Source organism: Aquarana catesbeiana, linkage group LG07 (genome assembly GCF_042186555.1).
Source record: "Aquarana catesbeiana isolate 2022-GZ linkage group LG07, ASM4218655v1, whole genome shotgun sequence".
Taxonomy (NCBI): domain Eukaryota; kingdom Metazoa; phylum Chordata; class Amphibia; order Anura; family Ranidae; genus Aquarana; species Aquarana catesbeiana.
The window spans coordinates 171,085,629-171,106,837 of NC_133330.1; the positions used below are offsets into that span (position 1 = coordinate 171,085,629).

The window sequence follows — 21,209 nt, forward strand, 5'->3', positions numbered from 1 at the left end:
TAGGGGAGCTTTACCATGGATGTTCAGCTTGAACAATTTCTGTGCACTTCCTGCTACATTCTCCACAATGCAGATGTACCGACCAGTATCTGATAACTCAGTGTTTAAGATCTAAAGCAAACACATAATGGTAACATTTGGTTATAATTTATTATAGCATTATTAATTTTATTGTAGGCAGTAGATCACATTTTAATATAAAAAATAAATCTGACATAAATGGTTTTGCACCTATCTATTTCACATTCACTTAGAAAGATTAGGCCCATCCAGTCAAATGATATACCACCCATTGATTGATTGACCCAGCAAAGTTGGAGAACAACAAACTGGAAAGTGGTTTTCATGTCCAGTTCTTTTTGAAATTTTTGTATAAACTCAAGAAGAACTAGAATCCTTTCTGGATTTGTATTACTATCTGGAGCTCCAGGAAATCCAGATCTTTCCCCATGGCATCCTGTCACAGTGACAACAGTGTCCAAGACAGGAAGTGAGGGTAAACTTGCAACAGGGACACATGGCAATAAAAAGCTGATATTAGTTCAAGCCTCCCTATACTGTACTAAATAAAGTATTTTAATTTCTGTCTATGTTGCCGATTTCCCTCATTTTCTGTCTGGTGTTGTCTCCATGACAGTAAGCGAAGGCAAATCTCTTTAACAGAGCCCCAGATAGCAGTATAAACTGACAACTGTTTTCTAACCATTCCCAACTCTTTCAAAATTGTAAATAAAAAATAAAAAAACATGTTGGCTGGACATACCCTTTAGTGGGTTAAAACATTTGCATGAAAAAAATGCTAATACCAACCTGCAAGTATCTTCCATTGGATAAAATCTGATAGTGCTTTCCGTCTTTAATGACCTGTCCATCCTTCTGCCAGCTCACAGTTGGAGCAGGAATGCTTTCCCCCACACAGTCCAGCAACACTGTCTGATTTGCCAAAAATGTTACATCCTCTGACAAATTTTCACTTCCCCCCTCAAAGGTTGGTGGCACTAAATAAAAAAGCTATGTTAAAAAATGTATATTTACATAGAAGTTTCATAGATATAATTCAAATATAAAGCCCAACTCCAGACTTGTTCAAGTTTCTATTGGTCTTTTTATTATTCCCGCTTGGGAGATACCACCTCACCATCTGTCAGGACAGGAAATTATAAAAATCTGTCTGACCAGGAAAAAAAACAAAAACTAAATATTTTTAGTACTGCGCAAGTGTTATGCCCCGTACACACGGTCGGATTTTCCGATGGAAAATGTCCTATCGGAGCGTGTTGTCAGAAATTCCGATCGTGTGTAGGCTCCATCAGACATTTTCCATCGGATTTTCCGACACACAAAGTTTGAGAGCAGGCTATAAAATTTTCCGACAACAAAATCTGATCGCGTCAATTCCGACCGTGTGTGGCCAGTTCCAACGCACAAAGTGCCACGCATGCTCAGAAGAAATTCCGAGACGGAACCGCTCGGTCTGGTAAAATTAGCGTTCGCAATGGATACAACACTTTCGTCACGGTGCAATGTTAAAAATAGTTTAATACACTCTCTTCCTTTTTATAATGTGAGCAGAATGAAGTAGTTTTGCTGCTCATATTCACACAGACTTCTCACAAACTTCTTTCTTTATTATTTATCGGGATTCCCTCAATATATTTTGATTTGTCACATCTGACAAAATTATTTTTGTGTTGTTTTATTTTTTTTTTATTTTAAGGCATATTTTTTTTTTTTTTTAGGTTTGTATTTTTTTAAAGGCTGATCTTTGTGTTATTTTATTTTTAGTTTTACTCCAGAATATTTTTGTGTGTGTTTTGTGTGTCAAGTTACCACAACACCATTGATATCTTGTATTATTTAATCTCAAGGAGATTGCTTGGTGTTGGTGTCCCTTGTTAATTTCACACTGTACTTTAGAAATGTACCTGAATCCTCACAAACAAACTGTCCTTTTTGAAGGAAAAAACACATAGGCGAGTATAATTGAAACAAAAATTCCTTTATTAAGGGCTCAGAACCAAACAAAGAGGGAGGCAACGCTGGAGAAACAGCAGAAATTAGCGAAGCCTTGGACCCCCAGGGCAGACATTAATTCTTTAACATCAAAATTGGTGGCCTGAGGAGTCCATATGTAAGGGAGTGCAGTCTGGTCCAGAAGTCCCCGAGATCCAGAAAGCAGCAGATGACATCTGTGTCCCCAGGCTGTGGTACTACAAGAGGCTGCATCTTTTGCCAGACCAGACTGAACCCAGGGTCATCACTTTCTGGTCTTCTTTCCACGCTTCATTCCTGGCTGTGGCTCTGCTGTTGGAAATGTGGCAGGAGGAGGAGTAGGACCTGGAGGAGGAGGAGGACTAGTAGGACCTGGAGGAGGAGGAGGAGGAGGAGGAGTAGTAGGACCTGGAGGAGGAGGAGGACCATGTGTGAGGTCACAAATGTGGGTAGCAGATGTTATTTGGCCCCTCAACCCCTTATTCAGAGCTTCCAACATTAAGGACTCACACATGAGTTGTTGGCCCTCCTCCATCCGCTGGATTTTGCAGGCAATTATGCCAGCAAAGTCCTCCTCCACAGTGTGGGGGGCTCTCAGGGCCTCTGTAGCCTTCCAAAAGAGGCCTATGGCAGCCTCCCCCAGGGTACTCCTCTTCCTGCCACTTTCTCTTTGCAGGTGGATGGGAGGGACCTGCATATCAGGCAGCCTGCTTGGCCCGGCCACCTCCTGGCTGAGACTTCCCTGTGTATGAAAAAGGGACATGGTTTTAGTTTTTGCATCATCAATCACAATCATAAATTAGTACTCCAAACTAACATCTAGTTAACATCATTGATTGGACAAGCAGAAATATTTAGAGAAATGCTATACCTAGCTCAAGCTGGGCTCCTCCACATGTTGCTGCCTGGAAGGCCCAGGTTGGGCGTCAGAAGCCTCAGCTGGGGGGGAAGGAAGCGTGGAAGGAAGACTGGAGAGTGAAGACCTGGGTTCAGTCTGACCTGCCAGAAAATGCAGCCTGTCATAGTACCACATCCTGGGGACATAGATGTCATCTGCAGCTCCGGATCTCTGGGAATCCTGGATCTTCTTGTGCTCCCTTAGATAAGTGCTCCTCAGACCACCAATTAGGATCTTCAAATAGGTCATGTCTGCCGCGGGGATCACCGTCTTCACAAATTCCAGCAATTGATCCAGTGCTGCCTTCCTCTTTGCTTGGTTCTTATAATGTGGTTGTTTATCTCCCATAGACAAGACAGCTCCCTGAACATATCTATGAAGATTGCCATAAAGTTGGTATCTTTCAAGATATCCATTTTCACTGCAAGACACAACACAAGACAAACCCTAATGTCAGGCAAAACTCTCCTAATCTTGTTACAATATAGGCCTCAATCTAGAAGCAGTATAGGCCCAAGTTTGGCTCTTACCTTCGTTATCACGATCGGCGCCTCCGATACTCCTTCCTCCGCTCACAGATCGTACGTACTACGCACGCGTGTTACGCTTTATACACACTGCGCATGCGTGTAACTCCGCCCGCCCCTGACATTCTTTCTAGTTTATTCCCCGCCCCTTTTCATTCGGTGCAGTGGGGGAAGAGCACATGGCGGAGACACAGCAGGTGCGTGCTAATTATAGTAACGAGGAGGAGGAGGAGGAGGAAAGCCCTGATCCGGAAACGTCCCTATCCAGAAGGAGACGATTTAAGGCCTCAAATATGTCCATTGGGGAGATGTTGGAGATGGTTGACATCCTGAAGAAGGCCAACTATGATGGGAAGTATGGACCTTACCCCAACCCCAATGTCCGAAAGGCCAAGATCATGGTGAAAGTGGTCAAAAGTCTGCACCGGAATTTCGGGGTACGTCGATCGAAAGATCAGCTCAGGAAGCGGTGGTCAGACCTGAAATTACGAGAACATGAGCAGTACAGAAAGATCCGGAGAGTGCTGCAAAAAAGTAAGTAGTTTGCTGTGTTCCTATTCTTTTTGTCTTTATTACGTTCGTGCTGCTCCATGTGCTTTTCTTAAGTGTTGTACAGTTTAAAATGGCAACTTTCATGTTCATGGGCACATTATTCGTTCGTATCAAACATTTTTCTTTCGGCCTATAAAACACTATTGTTTTGGCCATATGCATTTGCCCACATTTTTTAGGGCCTACTTGTATGAAAATAATTTGGTTGTGTAGATGGGTTTGTTACTAGAATGAAATGCAAACTAGATTCTGTGTAAGGAGAGGACACTCAGCAGCTGTTTTCACATCTGGACGCTGAAGCACTAGTGTGGGACACAAGAACACCCTTTTTATTAGGGGGTCCACACAGGTGCTCCAGTGTATACTATAGGGGGGTCTCCATCTGTAAAGCTTGTACCAAACAGGTAAAGTATTGAAGCTTGACAAAGGACACTCAAAATTCTACATCTTGGAACTCTGCCAAAATAGACAATTGTACACCACTTCCAAGCAATGTTTCCTATTTATAGTTCTGCCATCAAATATCTGTGTGCTAAGTATACCATTTTTGTTTTACATGGGGGAGAAAAGACTCGGAGGACACCCCTCATCCGAGGAGACCAGAGACCCCCCACCTCGGGAAGAAGGTGAAATCCCCCAAAGACAAGAAGAGCAGGAGGAGGAAGACGTGGTGGAAATTGTCACCACAACAGGTGAGTGTCTGCGACCACAGGCTCAGGTAAGAGATGGATGCCGGCATATTTATAATACCTGTTTTTTTTTTGTTTTTTCTCTTTTTAGGTAATCGTGATGTTGTGGATCCAGGGCATTTAACCTCGGAAAGTGCACAGATCCTGATCGGGGAGATCATGGGGTGTAATTTAGCATTGGAAAACCTCAAGAAAAACATCAATGATTTGTAAGTTCAAGATTTGTGTCTTTCTTGTTGTTTTGAAACATGGATGTTTTATCTTAAATGGACATTTCTATTTTTGATAATGCCAACCCAAAAATTGTTATACAACAAACATGTTGGTTTGTTTTAAAAACCTTTTCTAAATGCACATGTGATTGTGCAGGTATTAAAAAAATTGTTAATCAAGAATGTGTGGATTATTGTCTCAACAATACAACACTTTTGTGGTGATGTAATTGCTGCTTTCTGTGACAATGGGTGTTATTTCCTAAGGGCAAATCCACTTTGCACTACAAGTGCAGTTTCAGTGCATTTTCAAGTGCACTTGTAGTACAAAGTGTCTTTGCCTTTATAATAACACCCAACAGTGCTTTGTAAGGTTACTCAATCACGCCATTTTCAGGACTCACCACATTTCGGTCAGGGTCAGCTAAAACAAACACAAGCAGTAAATGTCACCAAAGATTTGCTTAATTTTTTTTTATTTGATCAAGGTTTCACAAATTGTCTGGCATATTGATGGCCCCCCTACCCGCAAAGAACTCAAGGTATCTTAGCCGGACATCACGGGCACTCAGGGAGGGCAAGCCAGGACGCCCACTTTCAAGCGCCGTCAGGATTGTTTCATTTATAATTCTGGCCTCAGGCCCAACTGAGCCAGCATAGTTGGCAGAATGTTGCCGTAAAAAGTTATGTAGAACACAGCACGCCAGGATTATATGATTCAGTTTATACTCCACCATAGGGATGGGTGTAAGAAATAGGCGGAACCGGCTTGGCATGATTCCAAATGTGTTCTCCACCACTCTTCTGGCTCTGGCCAGCCGGTAATTAAAAACCCTCTGGTCCGGGGTGAGGTCCTCATTGGGAATGGCCGCATAAGGTGGTCCCCCAGCGCAAAGGCTTCATCTGCAACGAAGACGAATGGGAGTCCTTCCACATTGTCTTCTGGAGGTGGCAAGTCCAAGCTGCCATTCTGGATATGCCTGTAAAACTCCGTCTGGGCAATGACTCCATCATCGGACATCCGGCCATTCTTCCCCACGTCCACATACAGGAACTCATAATTAGCTGACACCACCGCCAACATCACAATACTATTGAACCCTTTATAATTATAATAGTATGACCCCGAGTTGGGTGGTGGGACGATGTGGACGTGTTTCCCATCAATTGCCCCTCCGCAGTTAGGAAAGTCCCACCGCTGGGCAAAGTGGGAGGCCACAGTCTGCCATTCCTGTGGCGTGGAAGGAAACTGTGGAGGAAAAAAAAAGTAGTATTTTTGCACATTAAAACATGGAAAGCAGATTAGACACAAACATTCTTGGCCAACATCAAGATAACATTTATTAATGGGAATTTTTAAACACCAAAGTATAAAGTACACCTATCAGATTCCCCCTCCCCCACCCCCTCTCATGGGCCATTTCTAACATTATGGGGGGGGGAGCTCTTGGACAGGTAACCCTCTCCACTTCATTGAGAGATGAATGCCTAAATAATGGGTATTACTTTGAACAGCCCCTCCTTAGTTACACTATTGGCAGCCCACTGGACAAGTAAGAAGTGTCATAATACAAAGATATAAATACACACTGTACACATTTCAGCGCATTTGGACATTCTGCTATTACCTATCAAGATAATAATCGGATACAAAAACTTGAAACAGTACCATTGGAAAGTATACAGGCAGGCCCTTGCACTACATGCTTTGGGGAATTCATCCATAAATCTGACCACAAAAGAGATGGGTATAGTGTGTATGGGTTTGGCAAAGTCAGCAGATAGATGATTGAGGATAGATAGAGGATTGTTATCAGCTGACTTAGCAGTTGGGAGGGAGGGTTAAAAATGATTTGGGGACACCCCAACAAAAAAGCCTCTGACACTCTGCCTGAATTTAAAGCACCAATCACATTTTAAAACATTTTAGGGGGTGTTTGGGGTAAAGCACTACTATGGAGCGGACAAAATACATTGTTAAGTGACTACATGAGGTTAATATAGGGCCTGTAGACCATGCTGGGGAGGTAAGTGAAGGCAAATATGTATGAAGGACAAACAAATAATTAGATAAAAATCCAGCATGCATGAGAACAAAGGGGACATTCACAGCATATTACAATCAGGGTAATTAGGGAATGAGGAAAGAAATACAATATATTATCAAACAATAAATACAATAAAATGTGATATTAAAGGATAAAAATCTTACCTTAATATAGTCCTTCTGCAGGATCTGGATGATGGCAGAACAGGTCTCTGGGATAATGATCCCCAGAGCCTGGGGGGAGATGCCTGTCAAGAACTTGAGGTCCTGCAGGCTTCTCCCCGTCGCCAAGTACCGCAGGGTGCCGACTAACCTCTGCTCCGGAGTGATGGCTTGCCTCATGCAGGTATCCTGCCTGCTAATATAAGGGGTCAGCAAAGCCAACAAACGGTGAAATACGGGGTCCGTCATCCGGAGAAAGTTCCTGAAATCATCAGGATTATTCTCACGGATCTCACAGAGCAAAGGCATGTGACAGAACTGGTCACGCTGAAGCAACCAATTCTTGGTCCATGAACTCCTCCCCACCCTGTTCATGGACTGGACTTGTGTCAAGATCAGGACCCCAACACCAAGCCCCCACACAGCACGAACTCTATGAGGAGTACGTATATGCAACATGGCTAGAAAACGGTCGGCTGCTCAGAACGAAGTAACAGAACGCACTGAAGAACAGCAAGGCTTGTGAAGAGCAACCTGAAAAACAGCAACGAATGAACAAGAACACAATGACTAATGAAAGTCATGGGTAGCTTGCTTGCACGCACTGAAGAGCAGATACAAACCCACAAGCACAAACTTAACCGCAGAAAACGAACTGAAAGCCACGAGTCTGAAAAAGCGCGAATCGTCTCTCACCAAACTTTTACTAACACGAGATTAGCAAAAGGAGCCCAAAGGGTGCCGTGCTTGGTTCTGAAATGGCCTTTTCTAGTCTCGTCGTACGTGGTGTACGTGACCGCATTCCTGGCGATCGGAAATTCCGACAACTTTGTGCGACCGTGTGTACGCAAAACAAGTTTGAGCCAAAATCCGTCGGAAAAAATCCTAGGATTTTGTTGTCGGAAGGTCTGATCAATGTCCGACCGTGTGTACGAGGCATTAGAACATCTGACTATATTTTTTCCTATTCATGCTGTCCTGTCTAGGTTACAACTCTACCCTCAATTTCTCATAAAGCAAAAACAAAGAAACAAAAAACATTTGACTGGAGTTTGGCTCACAACATTTCAGCAAGGTTTCTGAAGGAAACATGTTTTATTGTTTTAGGAAGATGGACACAAATAGAAAATGCCATAAGCTGACTATAGTAAAAAATATTCAGTATTCTCACCCAATACACACATATTTAACATAAATTCCTCAATGACCTAAAGGGAGAAAAAGGTTACAATGTGGTCAGGCTAACTCAGTATATGAAATTCAATAAGATGTAATTAAGATGAAGACACCAATTGCTATTTGTTTACATGGTTTGCAAATAATTAGTGGAGTGCCAACTCATCTGTCTGGGTAACTTTTATTGAACATTCAATAGCATTTTTTACTGTGACGAATTTACGTTGATTATGCAAAACAATGAAAGGTGTTACAAAAACACTAGATCATCTAATCACATAATAGCTGAACTATTTTATTAAGTTAAGGTTTTTTAAATCAGAGAAAAATGCTTACATAGTATTCGCACATTATACTGCAGGGAATCCTCTCCTGCCTCATTTACAGCAACACAACTATATGTCCCAGCATCCTCCATTCGTGCTCTTGCAATCTGTAGACTGTGTCCACCTACAAATTAATTTATAAGGTTTGAATTTGTGATGTGTAAGTTACAAATAAATGTACAATTAAACTAAAATACAATAATTTTTAAATATACATAAATTTAATGTAGAGGAAATTTCATTGGGTGAAAGCATGATTTGATAATGGTATAACATTTCCTCCTGTCCCATTACTGTTACTGCATTTGGAGATACGGAAAAGGAGCAGAGGTTTGAATAAAAAAAATGTGATCAGGGATGGAATTACAATTAGGACTGTAGATCTGTAGATCTGTAGATCTGTGCCTATTGGCAGTAGATGCAAAGAGGTTGCTTCTCTTAGTTTACTCACCAAAAGCCTATTTGTTCTCAATGGAAAAAATCATATCATCCAATGTGTTTATAAACTAGGCCTGGACCAGCTAAATAAAATGTTCATAAAAAGATGGTCTCAGGACAGGCGTGTTGCCTTGAATGCCAAAGGTTGTGCAATGGGAATATGGCCCTAAGTATTACTCTCAGGGGATTCAGCCTTTTATTCACAGTATGTCATTGCACATAATTACAAGGGTTTATAAAAAACGTTTGCTTTCTGACAATATCCCTTAAGATCAAGAAGCAGAAATTACTCAGAAAATTAGGAGAGTAGCCTACTAATGCCAATGTGCACACAGCCTTATATAAGTACTGATCATTAAAAGACACCCTAATTATGTGCATACAAGACAGAATCTTTGGTATCTGTAAGCAGTGAACCAAAAATAAATAAAAAGAGATGCAGGCTGCATGTCCCCACTCATACTAGTATATGTTTAACCTTTCTCTGTAAATAATTCTGAAAAAGCTTTCAACAATCCTTGTGACTTATGAAAATATCATAGTGAAACATAGAATGAATGAGTACCTGGTAATATAAATGTCTTGTCACTGGAAGTTAGAACCTTGCCGTCTTTATACCATGTGATAGTTGGTGGTGGAATGGCATTCGTTTCACAATACATAGTAAATGGATTGTTGACAATAACATCTTTGCTCTCTCCAATTGTTTCCACAATGCTGCTGTCAGTATTCAGCAAGAGGCTAGACAACTTCGGGAAGTTTGGAGGCACTGGGAGGGCAAAAAGAGAGATAGTATTAATCTAAAATCATAATTAAAAAATCAACTCCATGTTTCCAAGAAACTGATTATTTCCCACTGATCTAATTTCAAGTAAAACTGTGGCCTGCAGCATGATTAAAAATAAATGCATCACTTACAGTTTTCTGTAAGTTTTGCTCTGCTGCAAATGCCCAACATATTTGTTAATCCTGCCAGTGAACTCCACCTAAGGCAGCTTCCTGTGATGGTGTGGCAACAATGCTACACTACTTCTAAATTCAGAACAGATTTGCCACCCTTATGTAGGCTATGCCTGCTTGTACTACAGTGGCACTAAAAAAAAAAGTTTGGTTGTAGCTATTAGCCTTGTCACTGCTGAGTCACAAGCTTGTAGCTTGTGACTCAGCAGCTGGCCACACCAAATCCTGTCCATTGATTTCTGGACTTATCAGATTTCTGGATTTATCACTTTTTGAAACTCTCCCACTGTGAGCTGCAGTGTCTGAGAGGGGGGGCATGTAAAACACAAATGGGAGAAGGATTTGGCTCAGTCAGGAAAGAAACAAGGTTTTTTGTTTACCTTATGAGGCTTGTGCATTATAAAGTAATTGGATTTGGTACCAGTTGAGACTGTCATGCAAGTTGTACTTAAAAGTTAAATTCTCAAAATGTATACTATTGGTCCGTGGATGACCTTGCACATTTTCTGAATTTGCTGATAATAGAAAATGGCACCCATTCATTTCAGTCAGTGATTCTACCCACATACCTCAAAATAGATTTAAAAAAAACTGTTTGGTGTTTAGATCCGATGACTTCTGTCATTGGAAACAGTTCAAAAAGCACAAAAAGGCATGTAACAGCAACTACTAAGGGGCTGTACACACTATGGTGAATAAATAAAAAAAAAAGAAGACACTAATACCATACTTAAGTTTTCTTTCCAAGGTGTCAGTATAGTCTTAGAGATATCCAATGCTTACAATATCCAGGGAAAAAATATGTTGATGAAAAGTAAAGATACAGCATTGGTACCACCACACATTAGGTATGGTGTTTTCAACGCCTATACATGTGATGCAAATTCATACTGGTTTCAATTAATAAAAAAATAAAAAAAACAACTTTTTTTATATATTGCTTATAGATCACTGGAAAAATCCCAACATGTGTTATTATGGCTCTTTGAGGGATTTCTTCTTTTGTTCCACCCAAACAGATCAAGGCTACACAGAGCTCTTGCTGATGGTGTCTGAAAAAAACACAAGACCCCTAATGCTGCTTAGATTAATAGCTTGAGTTTTCTTTTAACAAAACGTATTCACAAATCTCATTCTACCCACTACTCTGAAATGAGGAATAATCCCCTTACTTTTGTGGTATGTGATGTATGGTACATATTGATACCTTCTGTTCTAATAAGGCTCTAATGTTCTATGCACTAATTTAATGGGATGGCTTTTGGTTCCTTTTATCCCTTCTCACCATAAACTTCTGGGTTATAACCTCCTTCATTTTAATTTCTAGAAGTGTTGAAAATATTAAAAAAGCGGTTTCTAACCTTGTATATTGACGTCAAAATCAAGTTCATCTTCTCCAGCAACATTGGAGGCCACACATGTATAACGTCCTGTATCAGACAAGTCTGCTTTATCTACATTAAGCTCATTACCATTAACTATTAGACTTCTAGGATCAAGAGGCTGTTGAAAGGTAAAGTACAGTTATGTTAATATGACTGTAGTAGATAAAAGCAAAAAAAAATTCTGGTTGCAAACAGGAAAACATCGAGTTTTAGAAACAACTATGTAAAAAGAAATATAGAAACAATTAGCAATGGCTCACAAAATGATTGTGACCTAAGCTGGTTTTTCTGGAACCACATGAGGAAACTGAACAGCAGAAGCTTGGTTATGTCAACTTACTGAAATAGCTTCAGTGAGTTGTGTAGATGGTCAGGTGCTGACTAGGACAAGCACAAACAGGGCAATAGACATATATTGGATTTGGTCTACCACTCACTCCTGCAAATTAGCAAAACACCTACACAAACTAATCCCCAACTGTTATAAAGGGACTGTAGATTGGACATACAACACTATTACCCTTAAATTTGTATGCAAGGATATGGGCCATCAAACAGTGGAATGGGCCAAACCACGAGCAGGCACTGGTCTGATGTCAAACCAGGACAACAGTTAGTAGACAGTCAGGCAGCAAAGATTTAAGATCAGTTGTTTTTAGTATAAAATTTGCAGGTGCTGTGCCAAATCCCAAGTGCTTAAGCCTCTCCCAAGAGCCACTTCTAAATATTGCAAAAAAGACAGTCATTTTCAGTCATTTGGAATACTTTTCCATATAATAACATAGAGCTCCCAGAGTATCAGTTCACAATGCTTCGTGGAAGTGCTTTCTAGGTTCTGATTTTCTTTCTTCATTTTTTAGGGCTTTTCCTTTTTCCTGCATTTAGGTTCTCAAGACTACCATAATAGACTAAGGCTAAATGTTATAATTTGTAGACTAAGACTAAATTGTATTATTTGTATACTAGGTGAAAACTTTACTGTTTGGTAAAGATGGGCTCTCATGCTTGTTTTGTCTTAAAGGCCCCAAACAATGACTGTGTATAGAGTATGACTGGCACATGGCACTGGCAGATCGCTATATCTGCCACATGCTTAATTGCATGTTTGTTTGCATCTTTTGCTTTCCAACAGACAGTAGTAGATGTTTTTTCTATTCAAAACTGTAACATATACAGCCAAATTAAGCAAACTCAAGGAGACAATAAAACAGAGATGGAAATAAATGTCACACACCTGCCCATCTTTGTACCACCTAACTGTGGCCACTGGGAAAGCCTGCACATTACATTCTAATGAAATGTTTGTGCCCACTTTTGCTTTTATCTGCTTTGATAAATATCCGGTTCCTGCAAGATTATCCTTCGTAATTCGAGGAGGAGCTGTAAACAGGAAACAGAAAGAGTAAAAAGGTATTTTTTGGGCTTATGGATGCTAAAATGTTATTGGTACTTGTTTTTAGGTCAACGTACTGTAAACTTTAAAATTATAATGGTGTTCAGCCACTCCTGCCTCATTAGCTGCAATGCAGCTGTACTTTCCAAAGTTGTCTTCTTGGGCCTTCAAGATCTGTAGAGTATGCCCTCCTGTACAGAACACACAATATACACATATAAAATAAACAATATATATAAAAAAAACACTATTTCCAATATATCTATTTATTTTTCTTAGTTAAAGCCTAAGCCTGTAGCTAAAATAAAAAAAAAAACAGGAAAACAAGCAGAAGGGGCATAATTTACATTCAGTAAAAACAGCGTTGATTCCTCTTCTGTTAGTATACATTTTCCTCCATCCATGCCTCCCCACCCCTGCTGCCGTAATCTTCTGGTGCAGTGGGGATTGATACAACTAAGGGGATCTTTGAATGGAGGGGGTGTAGTTATCATCCAACCATCCTCTATCCGTAGATTGTGTTTAATTCATAGAAACTGTAGTACGAATTCTATGAGGTAGAAAGGGCAGACATAGTTGGGATGTCTTAATGAGAGCCTGTGGCAGCTGCTTAGTTGTATTAACCCCCCTTGCACCAGAAGATTATGGAGGGGGGGCATGGACTGAGACAGATTTTCTTGAACAGAAGAGGAATCAGTACAATGGACACATCCTACTAACTGTAGGTTATCTCCCTTGTGCTGATTTTACTGTTTCTTTAATTATAACTACACTCAGTCTTTAAGGCTTTACAGACAAATATATATAACAGATTATATATGCTCCTAAAACTACATTTTACATGTTATAACAACTATTCCAAAAAAACAGCCAAAAATCACTTGGATATACACCCCTAATGACATGTGTAAGACAATTAAAATAAGTGGTTGATCCGTGATGTACACACATATGAGATGTATCATGAAATACAGTACATTATCTGTTTGTCCAGACAAGAGAAAGGGGTACTATATTGTTACTCAAATGAACCTAACACCTCATATGTCTTAGTTCCATACTAGTAGTTTGTAAAGGAATGTAGGATTAGTCATCACCTGCATATGGCAGATGCAATGGCAAGATGCCTGCCAAATGGTGCCCCTTATGGCTGGTATTTAAACCACTTCACAGTTTTCTCATTTTTCCTAGACTGGAAAAAAAATGCTCCCTGATGTAGTGCTGGTGCTCCATAATTAGATATAATATAATGTAAGTTGACTTATCATGTCTTCACTTCATTCCCTCCATAAGGACACAATATCACTATAAATGAACTCTCATCTCATAATCAAATAACATAGATGGCCATATATACATAATCGCAGAGTAAGTAAATCATGTGGTGTGCTTTCTCCAATGTCTGAATAGGTAACTCCAATGTAGTTTCAAATAGGGCCTTCCATACATTAATAGTGATACAATGTTGTCATTCACAAATATATATGTACACATTTAAGGCACATTCCTTCTCCAAAAGGTGTTTCAAAGCAGATCTATGATCTACACATTATCCATACAAAGGGGTGCTGAGTATACCATAGTTGACAGTCAGATATCCAAATATAAATATAGTTTTGTGCAAATCCACATTAGGGATGAGCTTCGTGTTCGAGTCGAACCCATGTTCGACTCGAACATCGGCTGTTCGATCGTTCGCCGAATTGCGAACGTTATGGGCCGTTCGCGCTAAATTCGTGTGGCGCGTCACGGCCCATAATTCACTGCGGCATCGCAGTGCATTGCTGGCTGATGATTGGCCAAGCATGCACTATGACCCGCATGCTTGGCCAATCACAGCGCTGTCAGTAGAGAGAGCTGTAATTGGCCAAAGCCAGGGTGGCTTTGGCCAATTACGGCTCAGGGCATTTAGTACACACCCCACACTATATAAGGCCGCCTGCACGGCGGCCCTGTGTAGTGTGTGTTCCGGTGTGCTGAGAGATAGAGAGAGAGAGAGACAGTGTCATTTGATTTGAGTTAGATAGATTAGGCAGAACAGTCAGTCAGTTAGCTGCACTTACAGTGTATTGTGTATATATATGCATCCCAGGTGTTGCATATATATATATACACTGTATTCAGTTTAGCTAGATCCGTTCCTGTTATCTTCTATCTAGACTATTTACATTTAATGCAGTGCGTCCTGCTCACAGTGTTCAGCTAGATCCGTTCCTGCTATTTACATTTAGTGCAGTGCGTCCTGCTCACAGTGTTCAGCTAGATCCGTTCCTGCTATTTACATTTAGTGCAGTGCGTCCTGCTCACAGTGTTCAGCTAGATCCGTTCCTGTTAAATTCCTACTGACCGGCAGGCTTGTCTGGTTACAGTATATAAAGCTACCTGAAGAAAATTACAGGTGTTCTATTTGATCCTATTAGTACCACGGTCAGGCAGCTAGACTATTTACATTTAGTACAGTGCGTCCTGCTCACAGTGTTCAGCTAGATCCGTTCCTGTTATCTTCCTACTGACAGGCAGGCTTGTCTGGTTACAGTATATAAAGCTACCTGAAGAAAATTACAGGTGTTCTATTTGATCCTATTAGTACCACGGTCAGGCAGCTAGACTATTTACATTTAGTACAGTGCGTCCTGCTCACAGTGTACAGCTAGATCCGTTCCTGTTATCTTCCTACTGACAGGCAGGCTTGTCTGGTTACAGTATATAAAGCTACCTGAAGAAAATTACAGGTGTTCTATTTGATCCTATTAGTACCACGGTCAGGCAGCTAGACTATTTACATTTAGTACAGTGCGTCCTGCTCACAGTGTTCAGCTAGATCCGTTCCTGTTATCTTCCTACTGACAGGCAGGCTTGTCTGGTTACAGTATATAAAGCTACTTGAAGAAAATTACAGGTGTTCTATCCCAGCTTAGTGCAGCTACAGGCCATTAGTATGTCTGGAAGGCCAAGAAGGAGAGGCAGACAGTCACAAGCCAATAAGAGAGGGCAAGCAGGCTCTGTGTCTAGTGCTGGTCGTGGAGACGGTGCATCCTCATCAGCACGTGGCCATGGGACACGCTTGGCCTTTTTTTCGGCAGCTGGCCATGTTGAGCCGCAACATGCGGAAGACTTGGTCGAGTGGATGACCAAGCCGTCCTCATCCTCCTCATCCTCTCTCACCCATGCCCAGGGTGCTTTGTCTGGCAAAGCAGCGGCCTCTTCCCTCAGCTCAATGTCATCAGTGACTCCTTCCCTAGCTCCACCATGTCCTCATGAGGATTCCCTCGAACTGTTTGACCACAGTGTTGGGTACATGCTCCAGGAGGATGCCCAGCGTTTGGAAGGCTCTGATGACGATACTGAGCTCGATGAAGGCAGTAACATGAGCGCGGACAGAGGGGGTGCCCAAGAAGGACAGCAATCTGGCAGTCATGCTCCCCCTGCTGCAGCATACTGCCAGGTTTGCTCCAGTGATGAGGAGGGAGGGGATGATGAGGTCACTGACTCAACGTGGGTGCCTGATAGGAGAGAGGAGGAGGAGGAGGAGGAGGAGGAGGAGGAGGAGGCGGCAGCACATCACCAACGAGGCAGGATGCCCTCCATGGGCCAGCCTAAGGGCAACACATTGACTGCATCACACCCCAAAGCTCCACATGTGCAGGGCGCTGCAGTCTCTGCGCGTTATTCAAAAAGTTCTTTGGTGTGGGCCTTTTTTGAGACGAGTGCATCAGATCGCACCGCTGCTATTTGCAACATATGTCTCAAGCGTATCTCGCGTGGCCAAAATATCTCCCGCTTGGGTACCACATGCTTGACCAGACATATGTTGACCTGCCATGCAGTTCGTTGGCAAGCGTATCTAAAAGACCCACACCAAAGAACAAAGAGGATCTCTCCTTGCTCCTCATCAGCTGAGATTTCCAACCCCACTAGACCTTCAGTCCTCTCTGAGACCTGCAGTGAGAGGAATGAAGGTGTAGAATTAGGTGTGTCACAGCCAAGTACTTGTGGGCAATCTGCTTTTGGTACATCGACGTCAGATTGTACCAGGCAAATTTCCCTGCCCCAGCTGCTGCACCGCCGAAAGAAGTTTGCTCCCAGCCATCCACATGCCCAGCGGTTGAATGCTAGCTTGGCAAAATTGCTAGCACTTCAACTGCTGCCTTTTCAGTTGGTAGACTCTGCCCCCTTCCGTGAGTTTGTGGAATGTGCGGTTCCTCAGTGGCAGGTACCCAAACGCCACTTTTTCTCACGGAAGGCGATTCCGGCTCTCTACCGGCATGTGGAAGGCAATGTCCATGCCTCGCTGGACAGGGCGGTCAGCGGTAAGGTGCATATTACCGCTGACTCATGGTCCAGCAGGCATGGACAGGGACGTTACCTAAGTTTCACGGCGCATTGGGTGACTCTGCTGGCAGCTGGGAAGGATGCAGGACAAGGTGCAGTAGTGTTGGAGGTTGTTCTGCCACCACGCCTCCAAAATGCTGATTGTGACACACCTCTCTCCTCCACCCCCTCCTCTTCTTCTTCCTCCATGGCCTCTTCCTCGGAACCAGCGGTGCTCCGTAGGCGTTCAAGGGGCTACGCAAGTACGCAGGCCAAAAGATGCCATGCGGTGCTTGAGCTGGTGTGCTTGGGGGACAGGAGCCACACTGGGGCAGAGGTTCTGTCAGCTCTGCAGGGGCAGGTTCAGAGGTGGTTGACGCCACGCCAACTTAAGGCAGGAATGGTGGTTTGCGACAATGGCACCAACCTCCTCTCTGCCCTCCGACAGGGACAAATGACCCATGTGCCCTGTTTGGCTCACTTCCTTAACTTGGTGGTGCAGCGGTTCTTGGGCAGGTACCCGGGCTTACAGGATGTCCTGAGGCAGGCCAGGAAAGTCTGTGTGCATTTCCGCCGGTCATATAATGCCAGTGCTCGGCTGACGGACCTCCAAAAGGAGTTTAACCTGCCCAAGAACCGCCTAATCTGTGACATGCCCACCAGGTGGAACTCAACGTTGGCCATGCTGCAGCGGCTGCACACGCAGCAGAGGGCCATCAATGAGTACCTGTGCGACTATGGCACCAGGACAGGGTCAGGGGAGCTTGGTTTTTTTTCCCCACGCCAGTGGGCCATGATCAGGGATGCATGCACTGTCCTGTCACCATTCGAGGAGGCCACGAGGATGGTGAGCAGTGACAGTGCATGCATCAGTGACACTGTCCCCCTTGTCCACCTGTTGGAGCACACGCTGCGTGGAATAATGGACAGGGCACTTGAGGCAGAACAGAGGCAGGAAGAGGAGGACTTCCTTAGCTCTCAAGGCCCCCTTTATCCAGACAGTGTTCCTGCGTGCCCGCCGATCACACAGGAAGAGGACGAGGAGGAAGAGGAGGAGGAGGAAGATTGTGTCAGTATGGAGGTGGAGCCTGGCACTCAGCATCAGCAGCAGTCTTTAAGGGATCAGTCCCAAGAAACACATGGACTTGTACGTGGCTGGGAGGAGGTGGCTGCGGACCATGTCGTTCTTAGTGACCCAGAGGACTCCGGACCGAATGCCTCAGCAAACCTACACTGCATGGCCTCCCTGATCCTGCAAAGCCTGCGTAAGGATCCTCGTATTCGTGGTATCAAGGAGAAGGACCAATACTGGCTGGCAACCCTCCTTGATCCACGTTACAAGGGTAAGGTTGCGGACCTTATCTTGCCATCGCAGAGAGAGCAGAGGATGAAACATCTTCGGGAGGCCTTGCAGAAAGGTCTGTGCAACGCGTTCCCAGAGACTGGGAGGTTACAAACTCCTGTTTCTGGACAACGTGTTGCTGAGGCTTCGGTCAGTCAAAGAAGGAGCGGTGGAGAAGGTGGCCGTCTGACCGATGCGTTCAGACAATTTTTTGGTCCGCAGCCCCAAGGTATGATCGGTTCCAGCAACCATCGCCAGCGTCTGTTTTACATGGTGCAGGAATACCTAGGGGCAAGATCAGACTTGGACACCTTTCCCACCGAAAATCCTCTGGGTTACTGGGTCTTGAGGATGGATCACTGGCCAGAGCTTGCACAGTATGCAATTGAGCTACTGGCCTGTCCTGCATCCAGCGTTCTTTCGGAACGCACATTCAGTGCTGCTGGAGGCGTGGTAACCGATCACAGGGTGCGTCTGTCCACCGACTCGGTCGATCGGCTGACCTTCATAAAAATGAATGAGTCTTGGATCACCACCAGCTACCAAGCACCTGATGCTGATGTAACCGAATAATTTTTTTTGAAATCTCAGATCCCTTCAAAGACTGCCTATGCTGATGCTGAGTGACTATCCCTGAGTAATTATCCTCTTCCTCCTCAATCATCACGCTGATAGCTTGTAAGAACATTTTTGGTTCTGGGCGCCACCACCAGTGCCTAAGGCACAATTTTTCAGCCCCTGTTTAACAGGGGCGTGTAATTACAATTTTTGATGTAATACTTTGCAGCAGGGCTCGTTCCTGCATTCCAACTAGAGTGTCTGTGAGGGGTTGCAGTGTTGTGGCACCAGCACCAGTGCCTAGGGCCCAATTTTTCTGCCCCTGTCTAACAGGGGCGTGTAATTACAATTTTTGATGCAATACTTTGCAGCAGGGCTCGTTCCTGCGTTCCAACTAGAGTGTCTGTGAGGGGTTGCAGTGTTGTGGCACCAGCACCAGTGCCTAAGGCCCAATTTTTCTGCCCCTGTCTAACAGGGGCGTGTAATTACAATTTTTGATGCAATACTTTGCAGCAGGGCTCGTTCCTGCGTTCCAACTAGAGTGTCTGTGAGGGGTTGCAGTGTTGTGGCACCAGCACCAGTGCCTAAGGCCCAATTTTTCTGCCCCTGTCTAACAGGGGCGTGTAATTACAATTTTTGAAGCAATAATTTACAGCAGGGCTCGTTCCTGCGTTCCAACTAGAGTGTCTGTGAGGGGTTGCAGTGTTGTGGCACCAGCACCAGTGCCTAAGGCCTAATTTTTCAGCTCCTGTTCAACAGGGGCATGTAATTACAATTCTTGATCTAATATTTCACAGCAGGGCCCTGTGAGGGCTTACAGTGTTGTGGCCACAGCAACACCTAAGGCCCAAATTTCTGCTGAGTATATAGGGCAGGACCCTACTTTCAAACATCTAACTTACAAACGACTCCTACTTGCAAACGGAAGGAGACAACAGGAAGTGAGATGAAATCTACCCCTAGGAAGGGAAATTCTCTCCTGTAAGAGTTAATATGGGAAAACAATTTCTCCTTTCCACTGATGCTTTCCAATCCTTGTTCCACAAAAAAACCCAAATTTTCAAAAAACATTTTTCATTGGGACAAAAAAGTGAGGTGAAATCTTCTGAAGAGGAGGAAAGACAGCAAAACAAATGTCACAGGGGTGATAACCCTTCCCTATGTTTTCCAAAAAGCTTAGAAAAGGTTTTTTGGCTGGAGCTAAACACGTTAAAAATGTTCAAAATTACAAACAGATTCTACTTAACAACAAACCTACAGTCCCTGTCTTGTTTGCACCGCCTGTATACTGCTGTTCAGAGTATATAGGGCCTGGTGGCCCCACACCTTTCCTTATTTTAATTTGGGTGCGGGGTTCCCCTTAATATCCATACAAGACCCAAAGGGCCTGGTAATGGACTGGGGGGTACCCATGCCGTTTGTCTCACTGATTTTCATCCATATTGCCATGACCCGACATGACATTAAACCCGCAAGCAGTTTTAAATGAGATTTTTTCCTTTAAAAATGACATTTGGTGCAGGGACTGTTCTAAACATGGGAAACACGCGTCACTTTACAGGCATACTATAGACACCCCCCAGGTACGATATTTAAAGGAATATTTCACTTTTTTTTTTTTACTTTAAGCATCATTAAAATCACTGCTCCCGAAAAAACGGCCGTTTTTAAAAGTTTTTTTTGCATTGATACATGTCCCCTGGGGTAGGACCCGGGTCCCCAAACCCTTTTTAGGACAATACCATGCAAATTAGCCTTTAAAATTAGCACTTTTGATTTCGAACGTTCGAGTCCCATAGACGTCAATGGGGTTCTAACGTTCGTGCGAACTTTCGGTCCGTTCGCGGGTTCTGGTGCGAACCGAACCGGGGGGTGTTCGGCTCATCCCTAATCCACATCTATCAAGTTCATACAATGCAAGACAAATACATGCCAGGACAAGTGGCAGTATACGCTGTGTCACACTATGGCAGAAAACTAGGTAACTTTTGATATAAGTATCAGTCACCTCTACTGTATATGCACAGGCATAATGAGGCCTGAGTTACTTTACTTATCAGTCTCCACATGATCCCAGTTGATCTTGGGATGTCCTTACCGGAGGGGCAAACAGGCGTAAGTCCCTACTTACCTTCCCTACTCTATTCAAAAAAAAGTTCTAGCTTTACATTCACTTTAGCAGCTTCCTGATTGGAAATAATAATCAGAGAATATTGAAAATAGAAAAGCAGAAACATATGT

At 43.2% G+C, this 21,209-nt stretch overlaps 1 protein-coding gene across 1 annotated transcript in view; it reads right to left on the bottom strand.

Annotated features, from left to right (window-relative positions):
- HMCN1 (hemicentin 1) overlaps positions 1 to 21,209 on the bottom strand; it is a 656,490-nt gene that overhangs the window by 344,412 nt on the left and 290,869 nt on the right. Inside the window, exons 51-57 of the mRNA XM_073592871.1 lie at positions 12,835 to 12,948; positions 12,599 to 12,744; positions 11,341 to 11,482; positions 9,585 to 9,788; positions 8,592 to 8,705; positions 811 to 998; positions 15 to 111 (exon numbers count right to left, since the gene is read on the bottom strand). Coding sequence (XP_073448972.1) covers positions 15 to 111; positions 811 to 998; positions 8,592 to 8,705; positions 9,585 to 9,788; positions 11,341 to 11,482; positions 12,599 to 12,744; positions 12,835 to 12,948 — 1,005 coding nt within the window. The remainder of the gene's footprint in view (positions 1 to 14; positions 112 to 810; positions 999 to 8,591; positions 8,706 to 9,584; positions 9,789 to 11,340; positions 11,483 to 12,598; positions 12,745 to 12,834; positions 12,949 to 21,209) is intronic.